This window comes from Cryptomeria japonica, chromosome 8 (genome assembly GCF_030272615.1).
Source record: "Cryptomeria japonica chromosome 8, Sugi_1.0, whole genome shotgun sequence".
NCBI lineage: Eukaryota > Viridiplantae > Streptophyta > Pinopsida > Cupressales > Cupressaceae > Cryptomeria > Cryptomeria japonica.
The window spans coordinates 364,099,006-364,125,437 of NC_081412.1; the positions used below are offsets into that span (position 1 = coordinate 364,099,006).

The following is a 26,432-nucleotide window of genomic DNA, read 5'->3' on the forward strand; positions in this document are numbered from 1 at the left end:
ATGATTTGATATGGAAATGGATTTGATATGATGTGGAACTTGATTAGATTTTCAAAGTTTCAAGTTGATATGAATTTGACTTTTATATGAATTGATCTAATGAGGAAACTGATATTGGACTTGTTTTGCTTTGTGACAGGAGTGCATTGGATTTGTTCAGTCATGAGAGCGATTTCTAAGACTGTGGTCATTGATACCACAATTGACACAGGCTAATAGGGATATCATTGAGAGGTGTGGCCTCTCCTCTTTGTTAGAGATGCCCTGGTTTATCATTAACCAGGGTTTATTGACAGCGTTGGCCGAGAGGTGGTATAGTGACACTAACACCTTCCATTTGGCGATAGGTGAGATCATAGTGACACCTGAGGATTTCTACTAGATTCTGCGGATTTCTGTAGTAGGTGCACTGTTACCATATGAGTAGATAGAGGAGGGTGAGACAAAGGTACTTCGCTGGATTCTACAGGATGATACGGTTTGCGGATATGAGATCCCCTGGCAAGAGTTCATTGATTTGGATTACGCTCCTCTACCATCAGTGCTGGCAGGATTCATAGGTGGTTTCTTATGTCCCAACCATAGGTCGAAGGGACTGGCAGTAGGATGAGGGTTGGTCCTGGAGGACATGGTGACATAGGGTCACCGATTTGCATGGGGGTCGGCTATGCTGGCCCACTTATACAGGGATCTTCATCAGGTGGTTTACTTGGGGTACAACAGTCTATCTACTGGAGTTACACTGTTACAGGTATGGGTGTGGGAGCATATTCCCACAGCCAGGCCACTAGCGGACAGAGATAGGCCTGCTAGGTGTGCTTATGCATACGGATATCAAGGGATAGTTGTCTAGTGTAAGCTGGGCAAACTAGATCATTGGAGGAGAGTGTTAAATGATATTGATACAATCATCTGGAGACCATACATGGAGTGCGAGGTATGGGAAGAGGATGGGATGGAGATTCCCTATGTCTACATGTCCTGATTCTTGATAGGGTGGATGCCCTTTGTTATTGAGAGATTCTTGCATAGCCGGGTGTTGCGGCAGTATGGTCATCAACAAGGAGTTCCACAGGGAGCATGCTTGTATGCTTGATGGAGATAGGATATACCAGAGTGGGGACCCACTATTGATAGAACAGTGGCAGTTGAGGAGTTCTTTCACTTAGCCGGCCAGATATGGGACTATGCCCATGGGGAAGTGGATGTAGGGATGATAAAGGAGTTCGCCACACTATTTACGGCACATGCAGTGGCCAGGATATTAGATCCAACGAAGATGATTCCTGCTTTTGATGATGATGAGGATGATGAGCAGTCTGAGAGGCTAGGGAGATGGAGAGAGGATGGAGAGGAGCTGGATGTGGGAGGTGGGGATGGTGGAGGAGATGATGGTGTTGATAGTAGAGGAGGTAGCCACGGTCAGCGAGGGGATAGAGGGAGGAGAGGAGATAGGGGTAGTGATGGTGGTGACATAGGGATGTGGGTGGAGAGAGCAGTGCGGTGAGCTATGGTGGATTGAGGGAGAGGAGGTTTAGCTATCAAAGTTGGGGGAGAGGAGCGAGTGGGAGAGGTAATAGCAAAGATGGGAGGGACTGATGAGTTTAGATGACCAGCTCAGAGGAGGAGGTCTGATGTGTTACCCCCACCAGCACTGAGGATAGGGAGAGGGATAGGGGGTACCACTTCACAGGTACCCATCCAGATGCAGACTTTGACGCACCAGGAGGACATGCAGATTAGGTCACTGCAATTATCAGTGCAACACCTACAGACACAGCTACTAGCACATCGGCGATAGATTACACAGCTGACCACTGAGCGGGATACAATTCTAGAGCGGTTGGGTTGATCTGAGGCTCAAGTAGAGGCTTTGGAGAGAGTGACGGTGGGTGGATCGATGAGAGATACCCTGAGGGAGCTAGCTTTGAGAGACAAGGAGGTGGAGTATTACCAGAGGAATTATGAGGATGCGATACCCAGGGAGTGTCGAGTACTGAGTTTTACAGCTTCGAGATCCAGTCGATCCCGAGAGACTAGGTTGAGGACAGAGAGTAGAGGTGTGATAGGACCTCCTAGACAAGATCCACCTGGAGATCCAAGTGCTGGGACATTTGCTGTGAGACCGTCACCCTCGGGAGATAGTCATACCCAAGAGACGTTGTCTCCATTGTATTTTGATCAGTTTGTTGTATTTGGCACAGACATGACATATTTTGTACATTGATCATTTTTTAGATATATATGACATCATTTTCCTTGATCCTCATGTGATGTGTTATGGATGATGCTTTCTATATGATTTTGATGCTTCTATGATGATGATGCAATGCTTAGATGTATGTGATTTGATATGAATATGATGTGTTAATGCATGGTGTGATGAGATGTATCTTTAAAATGAGATGTATGATAATGATATGTTGTGAGATGTATTTTGCAAATGAGATGTATGATAATGATATGCTGTGAGATGTATCTTGAAAATGTATGATAATGATATGTTGTGAGATGTATCTTGAAAATGTATGATAATGATATGCTACTAATTGTAAAATGATAGGCAACTAATTATAAAATAATATGCAACTAATTGTAAAATGATATGCAACTAATTTGAGCATCCTCATTCGGCGTTTGTCATCCCTGTATAGTCACATATTTTTTCTTTCTTTGTAGGTATCATCATTGAGCATTGATTTGTTGGGATATGTTGAAAATTTATACAAGCATAATGGTATAATTGAACCATAATGACCTGAGAAAAATTTACATAATTTTCGATATTGCAAGATAGCACAAGCATCAAGGTATAATTGAACCAGAATGACCTGAGTGCGGATTGCGTATAAACAGACAAGATTAAATCATTTGTATGCACAAAGTGGAATCATGTCTTCAATGATATGCTTTGAGTCACGTCTCGAGACAAGTATTTGCACAGTACAAGTGATTGCCTCACAAACAGAAAACTAAAAAATATTGGAGTCCCCATGACTTTCTCTAGCTTGATGCATTGTTGAGAAAATATAGAGGATCCAATAGTCAAAACTTCATGCAAGATTCAAACATTTGATACTTCAGAAAATCATCCATCATATTTTGTGAATCCTTTTAAGTGATCAATGTTTGCTTTTTTGATTGTTGATTTGTTTGTTGGGTATGATTGTCTGAGTTTGTTGCAAGTTTTTGATGTGCTGAATGTACTGTAAGTTATGATCAATGCTGCCCCTAGCTGAGTTTTCCTCTTAATGCGGATTTGTACAGTGATTATCAAGCCATTGTGAGATGTGGTGAAAGGATATGTGGATAAACCAGGGTAGTGACTACGCTAAGTATGTCTTGGATAATGTGATAAAAATGTCGGGCGGTGGCCGATAGTGCTTGACTGTGGATATAATGGCTTGGTAGTAAAGATAGATAGATAGAGGAGCTGTCCTCTCATAGTAGCACCTGTTGCTAGGTTTTCACCAGTTGCTTTTATTGTACCTTTTTATTTTCTTTTTCTTAATTTTTGATATTTTTTGATTTTTTGATATTTTTGACTTTTTCGTGCATTAGACTGCTCAAGTGTAGTATTTCTTCAGATGGATGTTGTTAGTTGGTTTGTCAAGCACATCTCCCTCTGAAGTTGTTAGCTGATAAGAACCTAATCCATAGGTTGATATGATGACATAGGGACCTAACCAGTTAGGTTCAAATTTCCCTTTCTTTTCCCGATCTTGTTGATTTCTAGGATTTTCCTTGAGTACTAGGTCACCAATTTTAAATTTTTTGGGAATGACCTTATGGTTGTAGCTTCTACACATGCATTGCTGATATGCTTTGAGGTGAGTATAGGCATGTTGGTGTCTTTCATCTAAAAGTTCTAGCTCTTGCAGTCGGTTAACTCGATACTCTTCATCTGGAATTAGGCCTTTCAAAGAGACTCTGAGAGATGGAATTTCTACCTCTAGGGGTAAAATTGCTTCTGATCCATATACCAATGAATATGGTGTAGCTCTCATAAGTGTGCGGATGCTAGTTCTGTATGCCCAAAGTGCTGGATTCAGTTGTATATGACAATCTTTGCCTGCATCATTCACTATTTTCTTTAGGATTTTCAATATTGTCTTATTGGATGCTTCTGCCTGACCATTCCCCTATGGGTAGTAAGGTGTAGAGAAACGATGTTGGATCTTGAATTTTTCACATAGTTCTCACACATCTTGGTTCTTGAAAGTTCATCCATTATCTTTGATGATGGAACTTGGAATGCCATATCTGCAGATTAGATAATTAAGGATAAAAGAGGCTATTTGTTTCTCAGTCACTATGGTCATGGGGATTGCTTCAATCCATTTGGTAAAATATTTTGTTGCAGTTATAATGAACTTGTGTCCATTTGAAGATGAAGGATGAATTTTGCCGACTAAGTCTAGTCCCCATTGGCAAAAGGGCCAGGATGTTGTGAATGGTTGCAATTCCTATGTTGGTGCATGTATAAGATTGCCATGAATTTGGCATTTAGGACACTTCTTTGCAAAATGATAAGAGTCTTTTTCCATTGTCACTAGTAATATCCCATTCTTAGAAGTTTTTTAGCAAGAGTAGGACCACTTGAATGTATGCCACAGATACCTTCGTGAAGCTCTTGTAAAGTGGATTCAGATTCATGATGATCAAGGCAATGAAGAAGAGTACCATCTAGACCTCGATGATACAAAGTATCAGCAGTGAGAGTATAACGAGTGACTTGCCAGATAAAGTTGCATTTTTGGTTTCAGGATAGGTCAATGGGTAGGATATTGCTTTTAAGATAGTCATATATCGGTCTGTATAATGGAGAGTCTGAACCGGTCAAGGCATAGATAACATGGGAATCAGAATGGTCATAGGCTAAGGAGAACAGTTGGTCTACCAGAAACTCGTAACGATTATATTGCTCTGGAATTTGTAGTACTAAAGCGATAGTAACCATTGCATCAGCTACTCTATTGTCCAACCTTGGTATTTGTTTGAAGGTGATGTGTACAAAATATTGTTTGAAATCATCCACCATTCATTTGTAGGGTAGCAGCTTGTCGTCCTTTGTCTGATAATCATTGTTGATTTGATTGATGACTAGTTGTGAATCTCCATAGACTTTTAATTTTGTGATTCTCCATTCCATGGCCATTCTGATGCTTATAACTAGTGCCTCATATTCAACAACGTTATTTATGTATGGAAACATGAGCCTATATGATCTTGGTATGGTGTGCCCGTCAGGAGTGATGAACAGAATGTCAGCACCTGAGCCATGTTGAGTATAGGATCCATCAAAGTATAGTGTCCATTGTTTGGTGGAAATAGCAAGAACATCCCTATCTGGAAATTCAATCTCCATTAGTTGTTTTCTCGGTAGTGGTGCTTCAGCTAGTTGATCTACAATTGCTTTCCCTTTGATAGCTCATCGCTCTGTGTAGTGGCTATCAAATTCATTGAGAATCATGACCCATTTATCCAATCTTCCTGTAAGAGCTGCTTTGCTGAGTAAATATTTGAGAGGATCAATTTTTGCGACTAGCTTAATTGTGTGAGCTAGCATGTAATGTCGAAACTTTTGAGAAGCAAAAACCACTCTTAGACAGGCCTTCTCAATGAATGTATAGTTGAGTTCATATCCATTTAATGTTCTACTGATGTAATATATAGATCGTTCCTTGCCTTGTTGATCTTCTTGTGCCAATAATGCCCCCAGTGATATATTTGTTGTTGAAATGTAGAGAATGAGTGTATTTCCAGCTATTGGTGGTACTAGAATTAGTGGGTTCATTAGATATTGCTTGATTTTATAGAATGATTCTGCACATTTGGCTTCCCATCTGAATGGTACATTTTTATGTAGCAAATGATTGAATGGTAGACTTTTATCTACTAGTTGAGTGATAAATCGTCTGATTGACTAGATTCGTCCTTGTAGAGATCTGAGCTGGCTTATGTTCTTTGGTAGTGGCATCTCCATTATGGCTTGTACCTTTGCTGGATCCACTTCAATGCCCTTTGCTAAAACTATGTAGCCTAGTAACTTGTCTGATGTAACCCTGAAGACACAGTTCTTAGGGTTGAGTATGACTTGGAATTTCTCCAATCTATTAAAAATCTTTTCTAAGATGCTTAGATGTTCTGCCTGGGTAAATGATTTAGCTAGTAAATCATCCACATAGTCCTCCATGAAGGTATGCATCATGTCATGAAAGATTGTTGTCATTTCTCATTGATAAGTTGCCCCTGCATTCTTTAGGCCAAAAGACATGACATTCCAACAATACGTTCCCCAAGAACAGGTAAACGATGTTCTATCTTGATCCTCTAGGGCTATCTTGATTTTTTTATAGCCCAAAAAACCATCCATTAGTGATAGCATTGCATGGCCTGCTCTGAGGTCTACAATTATGTTGATACTGGGCAAAGGAAAGTCATCCTTTGGATAGACTTTGTTGACATTGCAAAAATCGATGCAAATCCTGATACTGCCATCTAGTTTAGATACTGGTACGATGTTGGAAGTCCATTCAGCATAGTTGATAGGTCAAATAAATCCGACATCTAATAGTTTCTTCAGCTTAGCTTTGACCATGAGTGCTACATGTGGATTCATCTTTCTCAATTTTTGCTTGACTGGCTTAGCTCTTGGAGCAATGGACAAGTGATGCATGATTAATTGTGGATCAATCCTGGGCATATCTGCATATGACCAAGTAAAGTTGATTTGCTTTTCTCTAAAAAATTGGATAAACCATGATTTTTCTTCCTCTGTCAAAGACTCTGCAAGGTGTATGTTTTTGGTTGCTTCTGTTGTACCAATGTTGATTGATTGAGTGGGCTCAATCAATATGGGTGATTGCTCCTGATAATGTTCAGGAAGAGTGTCAAGTCTCCCATCTTTAGGTGCCTTAAAAAGGTTTTCACCCTCAGATGCATCCTTTATTTTTACTTTTTTGTGATCTATTGCTGCCATTAACTGGTTTTCAGTAGTAGATCTTTTACTTTGTTCATTTTTGTGACTGAGAGACTTGGCACTCCCCTGATTGCAGATGTCATTACTTTGTTCACTGGTAGAGTCTGTTTCTGGGTTAACAGTACACAAGTAATGGATAATGGATTCATCATTTGGGAAAATTGGTATGTAATGATTTTTCAGGTTCATCCTAGTCTATGAGGTCAGGAAAGATAAGTGGTAAGGAGTCACTAGGTGGATCAAGTTCAGCTGTTGTAAGTGTCAGGATGGAGGTATCATCGTGGTTGGTTGGGTGTTAAAAAAGTTAAGGATTTCGTCGAGGTCTTCGATGGTATCATCTTCTGTGTAGACTTTCTCGTAATGTCGCTGCTCATTTTCTTTGGTGCCATAGATATTTTGTAGACCAAATTCAAGTGGTCTAGGTTCTGTGTCGTGTTCTTCTTGAGAGATGGGTGTATGACTATCAATTGTAGCAATATCTTCAGTAACATTGGAACAGCTACCCCATTCATATTCATTGGAATCAGTTTCAGAGGTATTATCCCAGATTCTAGAAGTGTTGTGGATGGGTATGTTGTAGGGTGAAAATAAGTCTTTGATGATTGATACAAGTCTAATAGTTTTCTCTAATTATGTGTCAAATCCTGCTTCCACTCTTTGCATTTGTTCATATAGTGTCTCTTCTTGGGGAGGAATGATGTTATCAGGAGGTGATTCCTTTTTGTCGCACACTAGTTCTTGAATATGATGTGCTTCTGTAGTAGATGTTTCCTTCTTTTGTTTGATGGGCTTCTCTTGATGTTGCTTTCGTTCTTGATATTCACGTTCTTTGCGTATTGTCTCTGCTGACTCAAATAGTGCCTCCTGCCAGGAGTCCTCTTTGTATTTCTTCTTTGCTTTCCACTGAGGTTTTTGGTATTTAGAGTGTGTTCATATCCCAATCCTGTTTTGTCTTTACTGAATTGTGAAGGAGGATCTAATGGTTCTGTGACGCCTTCCTATCGTTTGTCGATAGGTCCTTTGCCACTGTATCCCATTTGTTGCATGATCAAGTAACCTTTTCCATACAGGTGTGTTGATATAGCTACTTCCATAGTAGTCACTTTGTCTTCTTCATCATCCTTGTATAGCCAACTAAGGATGTCTTTCTCCTCTGATTCATGTGCTAGAGTGCTTAGTTGGATAAATTTGCCATCAAACTTGGTGATGGGATGTGTTGCTTGATGTGTTGATGTTGTAGGTAATCCATGAGATTTAGGCGATGCTGGTAAGTTGGCTAAACACAAAGGTTCCAAAGAGTATTCTCCCATGCCTTGCTCTTTGATTTTCATTTCTGCTTGAAATCTATAGATAGTGATTTAGACTTTTCTTGCTGACGATATGGTTTTGAGGAACTTTGTTTTTCTCTATTATGTGGAACCAAGCTGTCTTGGGCTGCCTCCATAGCATTACAATGATGAAAAGGTTTATGATCTGCTGATATAGAAATCTCCTGTCCATTGTAGGGAAACTTAACACACTGATGATAAGTAGAAGTTACTGCTTGCATTTCATGTATACAAGGTCGACCCAATAAGATATTATATGTGAGATCTATGTCTAAGACTTAGCACATACTATCATTTTGTATTGGTCCTACTTGAAATGACAACGTTACTATTCCTTTGGATGATCTTTCTTCATCATCATATGCTTTGATAGTGATCTTTTTGTGTGGATCAATAGATTGCTCAGAGAAGCCTAATGCACGGATAAGTTTCAAGGTACAGATATTGAGTCCAACTCCTCCATCTATTAATACTCTTTTGACTCGATGCCTATAGATCAAGACTTGAATGTGGAGTGGAGTATTGTGTAGATGGCTCAATGAGATATTATCATGCTTAGAAAAGGTAAGGTTATGAGGCCCTGTCATATGAGCCACCATGATTTGGAATTTGTCATCATCCAGATCTTGAGGTACATTCGTTTCCAATAGTGCTTGTTCCAAGATGTATTTGTATTTTGGTGAAAGTTTTAGCAACTCCAGTATAGATATTTGAGCAGGAGTTTTGCACAGTTGAATGACTAGATCATATTGAATTTTGGGTATGGTGTTTGTTGTTGACGTATGCCCCTTCAAGACATATTTTTGAGCTCTGTTGGTTACATTGACAGAATCATGTTCACGCTTGTCTTTGATTGTGATAATGTTTACTTGATTATCCTCGACTGATATATGATTGATGGTGTTATTGTATATATGATTGATACAAGCTCCACGTGTATCATTTGAGGTTGAAGCTCCATCCTTGTTGTAGTTTGGAAGAGGATTCTTAAAGGCTCCATGGTCACCGTTTGTCTTGAGACCATCAACTGTTAAATCGCCTCTATCAATCATGTCTTGAACAATGTTTTTCAGTCTCATGCAATCATTTGTTTGATGACCTTTGTTTCTATGAAAATCACAAAAGTGTGAGTCATTCCACCAGGGTGGTTTGATTTGTGGTTCAAAGTTATTGATCACTGGTAAGGAGATAATTTTGTTTGCCAAGAGTTCTCTGAATGCTGACTCCAAGGATTTCCCTAGTGGTTTGTAAATGCATTTTGGAAAGTTGTTGGTGTTACCTTGTGAGTTTGTATTAGGTCCTCAATTGGTGTTATTGCTTTGGGCATTGTTGGCGTTGTTTGTGTTGAGTTGATCTTGATTGGTATTTGGTGCATAAGTGTTAGTGCCTTGGTTAGCATCTTTTGGATTTTTTGTAGCTTGAGTATTACCTGATAACACTAGCACTGGTTGCTTGGATTTTGCATCATTTGATTTGTTTCCTCCGTCATTTCCATTATTTTTTTTTCTGGTCCAGAATCTAGATTTGTCTAAGTTGTTGTTGTTTTGGTTCTTGTAGTTGGATGAACTTGTTTCTTCTTTGAAGAATTTCAATGTTCCTTTCTTGACACATGCTTCCTCTACTTGGATGCCATTTTCAATAAATTTGGCAAAAGATGGTATGCATTGAAGCTTGAGTATGTAACTCATCTCACTATTCAAGTTGTCGATGAAAATTTCTATCTTTTCCTTTTCGGGCATATCTCGAGGATATCTCAAAACCATACGTCACCAACGTTGAAGGAATACCATGAATGTTTCATTGTTTTTCTTCTTGGTATTACAAACATCTACCATAGTGATAGCATGTTGAATGTTATAGGAATATTGAGTTATGAATTTGTTGACTAATTCATCGAATGATTTGACATGAGGTGTGATTTTGGATAACCATTCCATTGTTTGTCCTCCCAAGCTTCTTGGGAACAACCTCATCAAATAGGTGTCATCATGGGCAAATTCAAGACTCATGGTACAAAATTCCCGAACATGATCATGAGGATCGCTTTTCCCATCATATTTGTCAAATTTTGGAAAATCTGAGTTTGGGGGAAAAGGCACCATGTTTAACTGTCTATCAAATGGATAAGGACAAATTTCAGTCAAGGAGTACCGTATTGTTGTCCCTTGTTGCATGTCTTGCATTTGTCTCTGCAACATTTGCATTTGCTGAGTGAGAGCAATCGAAGGTGCATTTGCCTGCCGAGGGAAGAGTTCTTCCCTTGCATTATTTCTAAGCTCAAATGGTGTGTGGTGGGGTATGTTTTTCTTAGGGATGTTTTGCTTAGGCAAATTTTGTTCTGGTAGATTTTGTTCAAGTATGTTTTGTTCAGGGTCACGTGCTTCCTCCTCTCTTTGTCATTATTGATAGTCATAATGTCAAGATCCTGTTCTAAATATGTCAGTGTCAAAGTCTTCAAGGAGTTTAAATCCTTTGCTTGTGAGCATGAGTAGATATTTTTCTTTGTTGTTTTCCATGAGTCTTTCCACAAGTTTTTGAAATGAAGCGCTTTCTTGGCACTCTTGGAGGAGTTCCTCAGAAATTTTGGTGTCCTCTAGATTTGGACACTCGAAAGGATTTGGTAATCTTCAATTCATGCTGGACTCTGGTTGCATTTTGCTTTTTTTGTTTCGTTGAGAGTGAGTAACAGCAGACATCTAGTAGAAGCTTTCTATGACAAAAAGAATGAACTCCTCTTTGATGTTTTGTTCAGGGGTTGGTGGTTCAAATCGGGGTATGTTGTAAGTGATGCACTCTTCGAGGAATAAGGTTAGATTGATTTTTCCTCCTTGATTTAGGCGTTGACTGAATGCTGATTTTTGGTAGAATGCTCTACTCCTCAATTTTTCCTTGTCAAATTCGTTGGTTTTGTCTTGAAGATACAAGGGGATATGATGAAGGAATGTTCGATGAGATTTGAAGAGCTGGAGATTGATGTATAAAAATTTATTTCATTTGGCAAGTTTCAGAGAACTAGGTTATTATTTCCTCAACTTAGTGTTATGATAAATACTCTTTCTTCTTAGAATATGAGGATTAGTCATACACAAGCGATCAATGGTTTCCTTTGATTTGTTTTGGATTTAGTTAGCTTCTTTTGGAAATTCAAGTTTTACTTTATCAAATGAAGGTTTAGATGCCCCCTCATGATGAAGTGTGTCAAATGATATGGAATATGAGTTTTTCCGATATGGAAACTCGATTTGACAACTTGGAGTGTTAAAAACAAGTTTGTTTTTGGATAGAAATCCTTTTGATTGAAGGACCTGTTGATACTTGTGATGATGTTTCCTAATTTTGATAGGAGAGATGTGTTTTATCTTGCGACTAGTTTTCAGATTTTGACAAATTTGTTTTACGGAGAACTTGCTTTGGGAATAGTTTTTGATACTCTATTTTGATTTTCTATTTGATGAAGTTCAAGCTGAGGAAGGAAGGCTTCCTGAATTGTTTACAGATTTTTCAAAAATAACCTCTGTTTTGCCCCTTGTTTTCTTTGTTTTTGCTACGTGCTAAGACAGAAACATACTGCGCTACAGAATTTCTTTAATGTGCTAGAAAACAGACTCCATGCATTAAGCTGCCCTCTGTGACGCGCTAATTGGTTTGCTTTGAATTTTTCTTGGTCTAAAAATTTATGCGCTAATATGGGTTGTTAATGCGCTAGCTGCTGGTCTCTACACGCTAAACTCTTGATCCCCACGCACTAAGCTATTGCTTCAAAGCGCTAGAATGTTTTAAAAAAATGCTACTTTTAAATTGCTAGTTTTGGATTTTGATGAAGCGCTAAAGTTCAGACTTAATGCGCTAAGGAAGGTCGAGTGCGCTAAAGGATTGTTTCCGCGCACTAAGAAGTTGCTCTTACATGCTAAACTGCCCTGATAGTTTGACTTGGTTGTTTTTCTGTAATTTTTGAACTTTATTTTCAATGATGATGGATGATTTTTTGAAGTAATAAATGAAAGCATGGCATAAAAGACACAACCATTTTTCTTAGTCTAAACAATGAGTGTATGTTCTATGAGGATGTGTTCAAATCCCCAATTTTTTTACAGGTTTATATACAATAACATACAATTTAGTCAGACTCTTTATTCAAGGGTCATAAGTAATATCATAGCCCACTAGTCTCAATACTCTGTTAACTTAAACAGCCTTGTCACCCCCTAGGGGGTGCCCATTTTTTTGCCTTTTGCCAGAAATTAACCCAAAGTGAATTGCTTCACAATTGAGTAGCTATCTTGGGAGATATATGGTGAGCGATCTTGGGGGAAAATTTTTCCCCACCCTTGCACTATGATATTACAAATGTCTGGATACTGACTCGGCTCAAAGTTTTAATGCTAAAGTTCATAATCAAGCTTCCCGTTCGACCGTCAGTGATGAACTCCCCCAGGAGGCTTCCCAACCTTTAGAACAAAGGCTTTACATATCTCAAGGATACTAGGGGAAGGCTAGTCGTTGTGCACAACCGTTGAAAAGGACTTTCGTCACTTTCCACTTTTGATTATAGTGGGTTGGAACACTTAGCATCAAAGTCATTTCCCACTTAGGTCATTCCCTTCACACCGGCCAAAGAATGGCTTTAAGAGTTTTTCAACCCCTTAGGAAGGTAGGCTTGCTAAAGGATTTAATGCAATAAACACTGAAAGCATAAGAGTGGTCTGGTTTTTTTATCACCTAGTTAAGGGGAGAGCATATTCTTTCTACTTTCGTAGCAAAGCAAACAAGTGTTCTTTGTAACTTTTATTGCAATGATTTGGTAAAATGTATATGAAGATGTTGCTCCACAAAAACATGGTGTTTATTTTATCCCTTCAAAGCAATGATTTTCTGATCTAGGAAAATAGCTTGGTCAACAAAGCAACTTCGATTTTTGGTCAACAAAAGAAATTGATCAAAAGGGGAAGATCTTCCCTCTCTAATTGTGAATGGACTTGGACATGAGTGATTCTTTTACTTTGAAAAAATTGAAGTGGATCCTTTTATGCACCAAAGGATGGTGAAGTTATTTTTAAAGCCCTTTGTTTGCAACAATAAAAAAGATTTGTCTTGTTCTTTTTATAGCCCAAAGTGAAAAAATTTCTCCTACAAAAAGCAAGAAAAATGTTTTTTTGTGGTTCTTTTTATTTGCCCAAAATAAGGTGAGTTCAATTTTATCCAACAAGAATTAAAAGACTTTAAATTTTTACCCAACTTTAACTAAGTTAGTAAAAATTTAAACTGTTGTAATTCTTAGACTAAAACTAAGCTCCACTTGTAAGAAATTGTCAAAAATCCTGCAAAATACCAATCAAAACAGTTAGAAAAACATTTGTTCTTGTGGACTTCTACAAGTCTAGATTTAATCTCGGTTACAAATTAATTTTTGCTTTCTGTCTGTGATGCGCTACAGAAAAGACTATATGCACTATAGGATAACCGGGATGCGCTATCAGACAGACCTGATGTGCTAAAATGTTTTCTGAATGCGCTACTTTGTTAAGTTCCCATGTTGAGACCTACAGCAAAAAATGTTAAAAAGTCTATGTGCTAAGCGATGTTCTGCACACGCAAGGAAATGAGTCCCATGTGCTAAACAATGAGTCAGATGCGTTGGAATGTTAACCAGATGCGCTAAGGGATATTCCCCACACATCGATTCATGTTTCCCACGTACCTGCAAAAGTGATTAAATTTAAAAACTGATTTGATTAATGGGGTTGAGCCCCACGGTGGGTGCCAGAAATGTATGCGGGAAAAGCGGGGCTATGAAACTCAAAATGTGAAAAATGATGTTCAAAGAGCTTTGTCTACACACCCACGGGACTTCTTGGTGCAAGTTATGGAGTCATGAAGAATGACTCAACTTACCAAGGTAGGTTCCATGGTTCTTTATCTCACAAGGTCCCTCAAGCCAATGTCTTTGCTCTCAGATCATTGAGCAAAGTGACTTAGGGATGATGAATGCAAGAACAAGGGATGCTTTAGATTGATATTAATATGAAATGCATCCTATTTATGCATGATTCTACAAATGAGTTTAAACTAGATTATAAGATGACAAGGTTAGTAGCAATACTATCCTAACATGATATATTAGTTAATGATTTAAGCTAATGATAACAGAAATATCCTAAAATGCTTATTAGATTAATTCCTATTATAAAGAGAGATTAGATGTATTGATAAAATTGAGCATAAATGAGATACTAAAACCTTGGATGATGTTTGAAATGGAGGAATGATACCTCTATTTATAGTGAAAATGGGGCAATGGAAGGTCAAGATTGAAGGAATTAATCACGGGCCAGGATTGAAAGTTATCAATCCATGTTTACAATTTCCACTAATGAAATGGTGACAATTGTCAACATAAGACTGCTTGAGAGGAGAGGTAAGAAGCATTAAATGCTTGAGAAGACCTCATGGTTACCTTAGAAGGTAAGGGTTAAGGTTAGGTTAGGGTTATCCAATGGATAAAGCTTTTACCCAAGGGGTAAACTCTTGTGCAAAGGTTAAAGGGATAACCATGGTCAGAGCAATGAATGCTTGATGAGACCCCTGGGTTAGATGAGGGTTAAGTTAGGCAAAAATTCTCTAACCATGCCACTAAGGGTTAGTTAACCATTAATGGTTTGAAGACTTTGGGGACAAATTTGTAAGAGTCCTTCCAAATTTGGGGGTATTCAACAAGTTAGCTTGTTGAAGGCACAAAGGCTTTAATGCCTTTTGAAGACTTTACTCCAAATTTGAGAAGTGACCTCCTCAAATTTAGGGAAAAGGGATAATGGATGGGTTTAGGCTAATTGATTAGGATTAGATGGATTCTAGAAGAAATTAGGAAGAGGGTTAGGATGCAAGTGGGAGATGTAGGAAAATGCAAGTGGGTGGGGAAAATAGAATTTAATTAAAATAAAATTAATTTATTTTAATTTGGTTGCAAGTTGGGAAGTTAAATAAATTAGATTTATTTAATTGGGGTAAACTATTTAATTAAATGTTAATTTAATTAAAAAGTAGAGAGAAGGGATTTAATTAAATAAAATTATTTATTCAATTAAATGACATAAAGGACTTAAGTGAATTTAAATAAATAAATTATATAATTTATTTAATTAAATAGAAGAATGTGGGTGATTTAATTAAATTATATTTAACTAAATAGAGGAATGAGAATAAAATGAACATTAAATATTCATTTAGGAATATGGTCATTTTTATATGTCTACAGTAGTTTTAAAGGGTGGAAAAAGAATAAGCATTTTATTTATTGTCCTAATAGACCATCCATCATAACAATGATTACCAATGATGTGTGTGTTGCAAACAAAGTTCTAGAGGAAGGCTCTTTCTATTGTAATACCAAGTGAGTGTTCATAGACCTTGTGTAGGCTCCTCCAAGCCTAGAGTAAGGAGTTCAAAGCCTAGATACATTGATTTGGCCTTGTGGCCATCAATGAGTGTTGACCCAATAGGAGAAGTCTTGAGACTGACAATTTTGGAAGTGTGGCACTATTGAGAGCCAACACTTAAGTGTGAACCCCGTCTTCACGTATTATGATTAGTTGCCATGATACTTGACCCTATCCTCATGGTGTTGGATCAATTCATATTAGTCTTCCCAAGCCTATAAGCCAAGTAATGTATCCAAGGGTGTCTAGAAGAATGGACCATATGATGATTGACTTTGTATGTTGAAACCATTATACATGCCCCTCCATTGTGGGTATTGAGGAAGATTGGGATCGGAATAGTGTATTTTGTTGAAGAAACATGATGTGAGAAGTTTGATGCAGAGGCAAGGGTAGAACTCACTATTTCATATTATGATAGCAACCACATTGATTAGGCAAGTCAAATAAGGTATCTCCAATGTTTAGGATACACAAGGGAAGCATTAGTCATGTAAGTATGCATGAGCATGGGAATGGACAGTTACTTTCCTTTTAGACTGATTTGAATAGTATTGAGAGCATCCTATAAGGATGACTATCACCATACTCTCGATGACTTCACAACATTGATAATGAATTCACATTAGACACTCATGGATCACCCCAATTAGACATTAGTCAACTTAAGATATGATACAAGGATTACATACCACAAATCCATTAGCATATCACCTACTCTAAATCACCACAAAGCCATTAAATATGTTTTAAGATGAAAAAGAAGAGTTAAATGGTTTTGGTTCAATTTGCATTATTTCTATGTTCAAGTAATTTAATTTGGTATATTATACGGAAACATGATTTCATAACTAACATTTCAACTTCTATATAACTAGTTCTATAGCCCAATTTTTTTGCCTATGAAGAAAGACCATGTCAGACAATATCAACAAGCAACAAAATAAGGAGACAATTGCTAGATTGTGGTCTAACTTGAAAATAAAAGGTGATGGAAAATGTTATTGTCCCTGCAAATTTTCAAGGGGTTAAAGACTAGAAGACTTCTAATCAAAACAACTAAGAAACATTGTAGGTTGCATGGTCACATTGAAGGGAGACATGATTATCATCCATTGGTAGATTTTTTATTATATCATTTTAACAATTTATATACATAAGAAATCACTTGATGATCAGATCATGATCATGGTTTATTTATGTTTATCATTTTTATATAGGTTGAGCACCCCGGAGCACATGATATGGATCAACACAACCTGAAGAATATGGTTTTCAAAGTTGAGGAACATGGAGGTGTGAATATCGAAGCTGAAGATAATGATCCCATGGAAGATGACAATCATGAGACACAAAACACAATTAAAGATGATGGTACAAATACATTGATCCATGACACATTTAGTATTGGTGCAGCTAATCATGATAATGAAGATGACCTTAATGTTGTTCATGATTTACCTCTATTTGAGAAGGCATATGAGGCCCTTTACGAAGGCTCCCAGACAACTCTTCTCTCCATTGTATTGTTGTTGGTGAACTTGAAGGTTATGAATTGTTTATCCAACATAACAATCTCACATATGTTAAGGTATGTCATATATGTTGGTATTATGGATGTGTTGCATTGGTTTTGTCACTGATGTCAACACTTATCAACTCTAATCCTTCTGGAGATCTTTGGTAATGTTCACCAGCAAGTTCAATGACTTATGCACAGTCACTGGTATTTGGTTCACCGACAAATTATATTATACACCAGCACTGAGGATGACTTGTTATCATCTGGAGATCACTTGGTTATGTCGAAGACATAGTTTGGACACTTGGTTTTGGTATTTTTGTTATTGGTCTAATCGGGTTACATATTTTCTATTATCGGCAAATTAGTCTAGGTTATGAACCGACATGCATTATCTATTCCAGATCAGCATGACACGTTGTGGAAATGATTTAATCAATTGGATATTGTTGTAAATGTATTGAGCCGACATGATGCATCACATCTTGACTTATCTGTAATTGATTTAATTGTAATATTCTTAGTAAGCTAGCCTACACATTTGGTCTTAGGTTTTGGTATATATGTAAGATCTCATTTGTGAGATGAAGTAAGGAAGAAAAACATAGAGAGACGATATATGGTTATGCTATTGTAACATGGTATGTGCGAATATTGAAGATCATATGAGTAGACCATAAAGAAGGTGATTATAGGAGCTTAACCGGTACTAAATCCAACATTGGAGATGCTACTTTGAGCAGTAAATTATCATTGGATTTAATCATCCAATTGTAGTCAGTGTGACTCCTATTTTATGATTGAGCAATGAGCTCTAGGTGGTTGGCCTTTCTGCATGTGCAGACCCCATTTGTATACACATACTATCTGCAGTAGTATCATCTGATTGTGGGTAACTTCTCCCACTCTGGTTTTTCCCCTTATAGGGTTTCCACGTACAAATCTCTATGTTATGTGTTGTGGATGTTGTTTCTCTTTATTTTATATGCATTGAGTTCCACCAGTATTAATATTAACTACTAATATGTTAACCGACATTAAGTTTGGTTTACTGGTACTAAGTATCAAGTTTGTTTAAGTTACATTTGGATTGAAATTAATAGACAACTGATTCACCCCCGCCTTCTCAGTTTCCTTTGGGTCCTAACAATTGGTATCAGAGCTAAGTCCTCTTTTTGCAGAAGTTTAACAACTTGAGGAGATTCTATGGCAACTAACTTTTTCAGGAAGGACAGTCCTAAACTTTATGGAACAAACTATGGTATATGGAAGATCAGAATGGAGACACATCTGAATTGCATTGAAAAAGACATATGGGATGTTACAAAGAATGACTGTGTTGGTCCTACACCGAATCAACCTAATCCACCAATATTGGGTAAGGATCAAGAGAATGATTGCGAAGCAAGATAAGTACTCTTGAGCACCTTGTCAGATCAGCAAATCATGGGATTTTAGACCGATCTAGTGCTAAGCTATTTGGGATAAATTGGAGACATTGAATGAAGGAGATACCACTATCAAAATTGCAAAACTGGAATGCTTCCGGGTCAGGTATGAAAATCTGAAAATGGAAGAATATGAAATAATTTTTTCTTTTATGGAAAGGGTTAATGAAATTATTTTGGGAATACAATGCTGTGGAGGTTCCTTGAGTGAAGATGAAATTGTTTCTAAAGTTTTAAGAGCATTGCCACTGGCATACAAAATGAAAGTAACTGCTATTAATCAGTTGAGAACAATGCCTAATACATCAGTATCTAGAGATACCTTGGTTGGAAAACTTTCAGCATTTGAGCTTGAGGAATTTGGTCATGTTGCTACAATTAAGATAGATTTGGCCTTCAAAGAATCATCATCATCATCATCATCTGATAAATCTGATTGGAAAGCACTTTATGCAAGAGAACTTGAAGATATCAAGAAGGAAAATGAAGAACTGGAAGAACTTGAAGCACTATTTGCAAGGAAAATGCCTAAAGGTTCTTTTGGTAGTAAGTATGAAGGTAAAGCACCATTTAAATGTTTTAACTGCAATAAAGTTGGTCATATGGAATCTAGATGTCCAGATAGACATGCAAGATTAAGAGAAGAAGCTAAAAGAACATATAAGCCTAACCCTGAATATCAGAGATACAAAATTAAGAAGAATAGAGATAAATCATGTTACTATACTGATGAAGGAGTTACTGATGATTCTGATGAAGAACCGATAGACAATAGATGGGTTTTTGTTGCAATAAAAGAAGATCAACCAACACCTATTGTTCTACCGGTAGAGAAGGCCTTGGTAGCTAAAATTGAAGAAAAGGATTAATGGATTATAGATTCTGGATGTTCACATCATATGACTGGTGATAAAAGTAAATTCTCATCTTTTTCAGGAATACAATGGAGGTCTAGTAAGATTTGGGGATGACAAAGCTTGCTTGATCAGAGGAAAAGGCACTATATCTTTTGATGGTAAGCACAATACTATCAACGTTTATTATGTTGAAGGTTTGAAGCATAATATTTTGAGTGTTGGTCAATTAGTTGAAAAGGGATTTCAGTTACAATTCAGGAATGGTAAATGCAACATCATGAATAGAAATGGTTTGGATATTGCAACTGGTAATCAGACTAGAGGTAATATCTTTCATTTGAATAATAGTGAAAAGACATGCTTGATTGCATGTATTGATGAAAGTTGGTTATGGCATAAAAGACTCTGTCATGTGAATTTTGATTGCATTATAAATATTAGTTCATCTAAGGTAGTAAGGGATTTACCTAAGATTGTAAAACCTCATAATCTGGTATGTAAGGAATGTCAAATGGGAAAGCAAGTTAGAACAACTTTTAAGAGTATTTCTAAGAAATCCAATAATGTTCCTGATTTAATTCATACTAACTTGTGTGGTTCGGCAAGAACAAGAAGTTTATAGGGAGACAGATACTTTAAGGTAATCATTGATGATTATTCTAGAATGTGTTGGGTTACTTTTCTCAGGGAGAAATCAGAAGCTTTTGGGAAACTCAAATTATTCAAGGCACTGGTAGAGAATGAAACCGGTAAGAAAATCAAATGTTTAAGATCAGATCAAGGAGGTGAATTCACATCTAAGGAGTTCAATACATTTTGTGAAGTGAATGGAATTAGAAGACAACTATTAGCACCCCGGACACCTCAGTAAAATGGAGTTGTGGAAAGGAAGAACATAACTATTCTAGTTGCAGCTAGAAGCATGATATCAAAAGAAAATCTACCTCATGTGTATTGGAGAGAAGCAGTGAATATAGCGGTTTACACTTTCAACAAAGTTCACATCAAAGGTGAAACCGGTAAGACACCTTATGAATTATGGTTTGGTAATATTCCTACTCTTAAATACTTCAGAATATTTGGAAGAAAATGCTACATTAGGAGAGATGAGTATATTGGTAAATTTGATCCTAGAAGTGATGAAGGAAAATTTCCTAGTTATTCATCTAAGAGAAAAACATATAGATGTTTTAATAAAAGATTGCAGAAAATCATTGAGAGTGCAAATGTGAGGATAGATGAATAATTTAGAGGAAATTCAAGGTCTATGGATTTTGAACCAATAGTTGAGATGATCACAAATGAACCTATACAGAGTGCACTGGTACAAAATTTGGATCCAGTCACACCGACATCATCAGAGAATTGCACAGTGACTAAAGAACAACAACAAGTGAACACACCTAGGTATGTAAGACTGGATCACTCTGAAAGTCTGATAATTGGGAATAAGTATCAAGGAGTTATGACAAGAGGAAGACTGGCAAATGAAGAGGTGTGTTTAATTTCTCAAATTGAACCAGCATCTATTATTGAGGCATGTGAAGATAAACATTGGATTAAAGCTATGGAAGATGAATTAGAACAAATTGAAAAGAACAATACATGGACATTGGTTCCTTGGCCTAAAGATAAAAATGTAATTGGGACTAAATGGGTATTCAGAAATAAACTTAATGAAGATTAGTGTGTAAGGGATATTCACTGAAAGAATGAATTGATTACAATGAAACCTTTCCACCAGTAGCTAGAATTGAGGTAGTTAGATTATTTCTTGCATTTGCAGCACACAAGAACTACAAAGTATATCAAATGGATGTAAAATGTGCATTTCTGAATGGTGATCTTGAAGAGGAAGTTTACATTGAATAACCTGATGGATTTTCATTGAACAACCTGATGGATTTTCATTGACAAATGATAAAGATATGGTTTGCAGATTAAGGAAAACTTTATATGGATTGAAGCAAGCTCTTAGAGCTTGGTATGCTAGATTGGACAAATATCTTTTGAAGCTTGGTTACACTAAAGGTAATGCTGACAACAACTTATATTTCAAAGTGACTAATGAAGACATCTTGGTTATTGAACGTTTTGTTGATGATTGGCATCAAACTGGCAGAATTAACAGAGAAACTTTTTTCTAGATTTGATGGAGGAGAGCTACTTCTTAGGGGGAGTAGTTGGTTATAACAATTGGTTATTATAATTGGTTCTATGAATTGGTTTTATCTAGTATTTATATTCTTTGGAATTTGATGTCAAAGGGGGAGAGATATCTATGGAAAAATATACATTATCCTTTGGGGAGAGATTATTCATTAGGGGAGAGATATATACTCTCTGCATTTGTGTTTTGATTTTTGGTATTGATCTATTCTGGAGATTCTTGGTTTTTGGTTTTTGGCATTCTATTTTGGCACTTAGATGTTTTTTCATCTTGTGTTGTCATCAATGCCAAAGGGGGAGATTGCTGGTATTATGGATGTGTTGCATTGGTTTTGTCATTGATGTCAACACTTATCAACACTGATCCTTCTGGAGATCTTTGGTTATGTTCACCAACAAGTTCAATGACTTATGCACAATCACCGGTATTTGGTTCACCGATAGGTTGTATTGTACACCGACACTAAGGATGACTTATTATCATCTAGAGATCACTTGGTTATGTTGAAGACATGGTTTGGACACTTGGTTTTGGTATTTTGGTTATTGGTCTAATCGGGTTAACATATTTGTTGTTATCGGCAAATTGGTCTAGGTTATGGACCGACATGCATTATCTATTCTAGATCAGCACGACACGTTGTGAAAATGATTTAATCAATTGGATACTATTGTAAATGTATTGAGCCGACATGATGCATCACATCTTTAATTATCTACAATTGATTTAATTGTAATATTCTTAGTAAGCTGACCTACACATTTGGTCTTAGGTTTTGGTATATATGTAAGATCTCAATTGTGAGATGAAGGAAGAAAAAGATAGAGAGACGGTATATGGTTATGCTATTGTAACATGGTATGTGTGAATATTGAAGATCATATGAGCAGACCATAGAGAAGGTGATTATCAGAGCTTAACCGGTACTGAATCCAATATTGGAGATGCTAATTTGAGCAGTACATTATCATTGGATTTAATCATCCAATTGTAGTCAGTGCGACTCCTATTTTGTGATTGAGCAGTGAGCTCTAGGTGGTTGGCCTTTCTGCATGTATAGATCCCATTTGTATACACATACTATCTACAGTAGTATCATCTGATTGTGGGTAAGGTTTCCCACCGTGGTTTTTCCCCTTATAGGGTTTTCACATACAAATATTTGTGTTATGTGTTGTGGATGTTGTTTCTCTTTCAGTTATATGTATTGAGGTCCACCGGTATAAATATTAATTGCTAATCTGTCAACCAACATTAAATTTGGTTTACCAATATTAAGTATCAAGTTTGATTAAGTTATATTTGGATTGAAATTAATAGACAATTGATTCACCCCCCCCTCTCAGTTGCCTCTGGGTCCTAACAATATATGTCATTATAGTTAATAAATGGTGAATCGTGTACCATTAATATACTTTATATTAACAAATTATATTTTTTTGTTGTAGATTGATAGGTGAGTTTTTGTTACCATCATCAAATATTCTACCTTGCTCATACCGAGAATTATCTGCCATTATGAAAGATATTGGAATGGAGTATCAAGCAATAGATGCTTGTCCCAATGATAATATTATATATCACAAACAACACAAATTTCAAATTGAATACCCTGAATGTCATATCAGTAGATATCAAATAGATCAAATAACAAAAAAGGTGCCTCGCAAGGTTCTTTGTTATATTCTCATTATTCCACTATGCACTGATTATTCAAGTGCACTAGCTTCACACAATTTATGGATTACCATGCACGCAATAGAATTTGAGATGAAATTATTCGAATGCCTACAGATGGTTCAACATTTATGGACATAGAGGAAAAGTGGCCACACTTTAAAGAAGAACCTCATAATCTCAGGCTTGCATTGGCAGCGGACAGTGTCAATCCATTTGGAGAGCTGAGATATGTTTACTTAGTGTGGCCTGCTTTTGTTATCACAATAACATTCCTCCATGGATGTTAATAAACAGGGAGAAAATAATGTTGGCAATGATTATTCTAGGTATTTTATCATTTAATAGTTGTCTACATTTAATTATAAATATTGCAGTAAAATGGTCATAATAATTATGTAATGTTTTTTGTTCATTCGATTAGGTAAGTACCAAGTTAAAGATATGAATGTATATATTGAGCCTCTTATCAATGAGTTGTTGGAGTTATGGAATGGTGTCACTATGTATGGCATCTCTAGACCAATAGGACAAAGACAATTTTAATTCCAATGGATGCTTCTATGGACAATACACGATGCCCCAGGGCTAACACATTTTTGTGGTATGTTATAGTGTTCAAGTTGCACATGATAATTATAATTAAAAAAATTAGCATATTTAATCCAATTATACATTATCTTGTAGGTCTTCAAACAAAGGGAAAATTTGCATGCCTAGTTTGTGGTCCAAAGATGAAATCTCGTCATTCAAAAAGTTTAGGAAAGCAGGTGTTTGATGAGTATAGGCACTTTCTCTACAAAAATCATAAGTATCGAAATACTGAAAAAACATCTTTTCAATGGGAAAGAAGAGAAGAAATCAAATCCACGAAGAATGACACCTCACCTTTGGAAGTTGGAATATAATAGAATTAATCATCAAGGTAATGCCATTCCATCTAATGGTTTATATCATAAAAAATCTTTTCTATTGTGTTTTGTTTACTGATGATGTGATTAATGACCGTGAAGGTTGTCAAGGCATTAATGACCACCTTCCTAAGGGACTAAAAAGTTATCCCCAATAATTTAGTAGGTTACCCTACTACGAGCAGTTACAAATTGTGCATTTCTTTGATACTATACATATTGGAAAGAATATAACAGAGACATTATGGAAAATATTGGATGGAAGGCGTGACAAAGAAAAATTATCAAAATTTGTAGTGACATTCAAGAATCCAATCATGCAATTAAAAATGTCATTCAATCAAATAGCCATGGAGACCAGATTAATATAAGTGACCTTCCTTGGTTATTAACGGACGAGCAAAGCAATGCTATAAAAAATGTCATACGAAAAATTCGATTTCCCACAGGATTTTCTGTGAACATAAACAATCTCATATCAAAGAAAAGTGAATTTGGGCTAGCGATGAAAATGCATGATTGGCATACCTTCATTAAGGTAATTCATATTCTTGTGTATTTACTATATATTTGTATACAATGCATGTTCTTTTCATTGTATTATGTTAGAAAAAAATGAAAAGATAATTTTATAATTATTGCAGTACGTTCTACCTCTATCTCTCCCAGACCACTTCAACAATAATGTCAAGCAAGTCATATGATCTTGGAAAATACATGAGGTAAGTAGTGATATTTGTTCAGTTCATTGTATAGATATTATATTTGCGATTTGTTTTACTTATTATGTAATATATATTTTCACGTCCTGAATATCTTGTAGGTGGTTGTCATGTAAAGAAATCCTTAAAGAAGATATTAAATATTGGAAGAGAAACATTCCTCATCTAATGTGTGAAATGCAAAAGTGTCTACCTTCAACTTTTTACAATGTACAAGAACACTACCTCATACACCAAGTTGAGGAGATTGAATCATGTGGACCTGTAAACACTAGGTCAATGTGGATGGTTGAGAGGCACTTGAAATTTTTGAAGGCTTTGGTTTGACAAAGAGCACATCCTGAGGGTTCTATGGTGGAGGGATATATGGTATACTATACTATGGTCTACATTTCTGAATATGTTCCTAAGTTTGTAGCAAAGATCCACATGGATTGCATTTAGGATCCCAACCCCATTAACAAATTAAAAGGGGAGTACTTGATGGGGAAAGGTAGATTGAGGAAAGTGAGAGGTAATTATAAGATGTTATTGTAGTTAATTAATTCTTAATATTCAAAATAAATCGGTTGTAAGACTTCTATTTTTTTTTGTACAGTTGGTCGAGAGTGGGATGCACTACATTTGTATATTGAAAACAATGTTGATTGGATGATGGTATGGATTGAACGTTGTCAACATTTTGGTCACACATTAACATGGGAATGTGTGGCTTCATTGGTTAAAGAAGCTCATCATAATGGAGATTCCAATGTTACGCAAAGGGAAATTGATTTAGCATATGGTTTAAGAGATAAACAGGTACGTGTAAATTTATTAATCACCCATATGTTTATCAACTCACGATGCAATAATATTTACATGTTTGACATATTGTAGGTCAAACACCACAACACTATGTGCTGCAATGGTCATAAATTTTGTATCAAAAAGTTGGATGACACAAAGAAAACTTGTGATTCTGGGATAGCTGCAGTCTTTGAGGTGACAATATTTCATCGAGAAATGACATACATCCTCAAGAGTCTCAAAATTGATACTATGGCATTTTGGATGATATACTTGAGTGTGACTTTAATTCCTTCAAATTAGTTTTGTTCATCATCAAATGGTACAGGCTACGATTGAATAAAAATGATCCTGATAGAATTGTTATTGAACATGATAATGGTTTTACAATGGTTAATACAAGGTTGTTTGAACCAGTTGGGGATGAGCCCTATGTTCTTCCAAGCCAATGTGAGTAGGCATTTTACTCAGAGATTCCACACAAACTAGGTTGGTCATTTGCTATTAGACATGATCCAAGAGGAAGTTTGATAAAGTATAATGTGATGGAAGAAGAAGATACTGAAGAAGTAGAAGATGATGTAGATGATGAT

The 26,432-nt window shown here is 36.5% G+C and overlaps 1 protein-coding gene across 1 annotated transcript in view; it reads right to left on the bottom strand.

The window, feature by feature from the left end:
• LOC131857666 (uncharacterized) overlaps positions 1–26,432 on the bottom strand; it is a 71,268-nt gene that overhangs the window by 13,173 nt on the left and 31,663 nt on the right. The window contains exons 4-5 of the mRNA XM_059210366.1: positions 13,958–14,008; positions 13,794–13,850 (exon numbers count right to left, since the gene is read on the bottom strand). Coding sequence (XP_059066349.1) covers positions 13,794–13,850; positions 13,958–14,008 — 108 coding nt within the window. The remainder of the gene's footprint in view (positions 1–13,793; positions 13,851–13,957; positions 14,009–26,432) is intronic.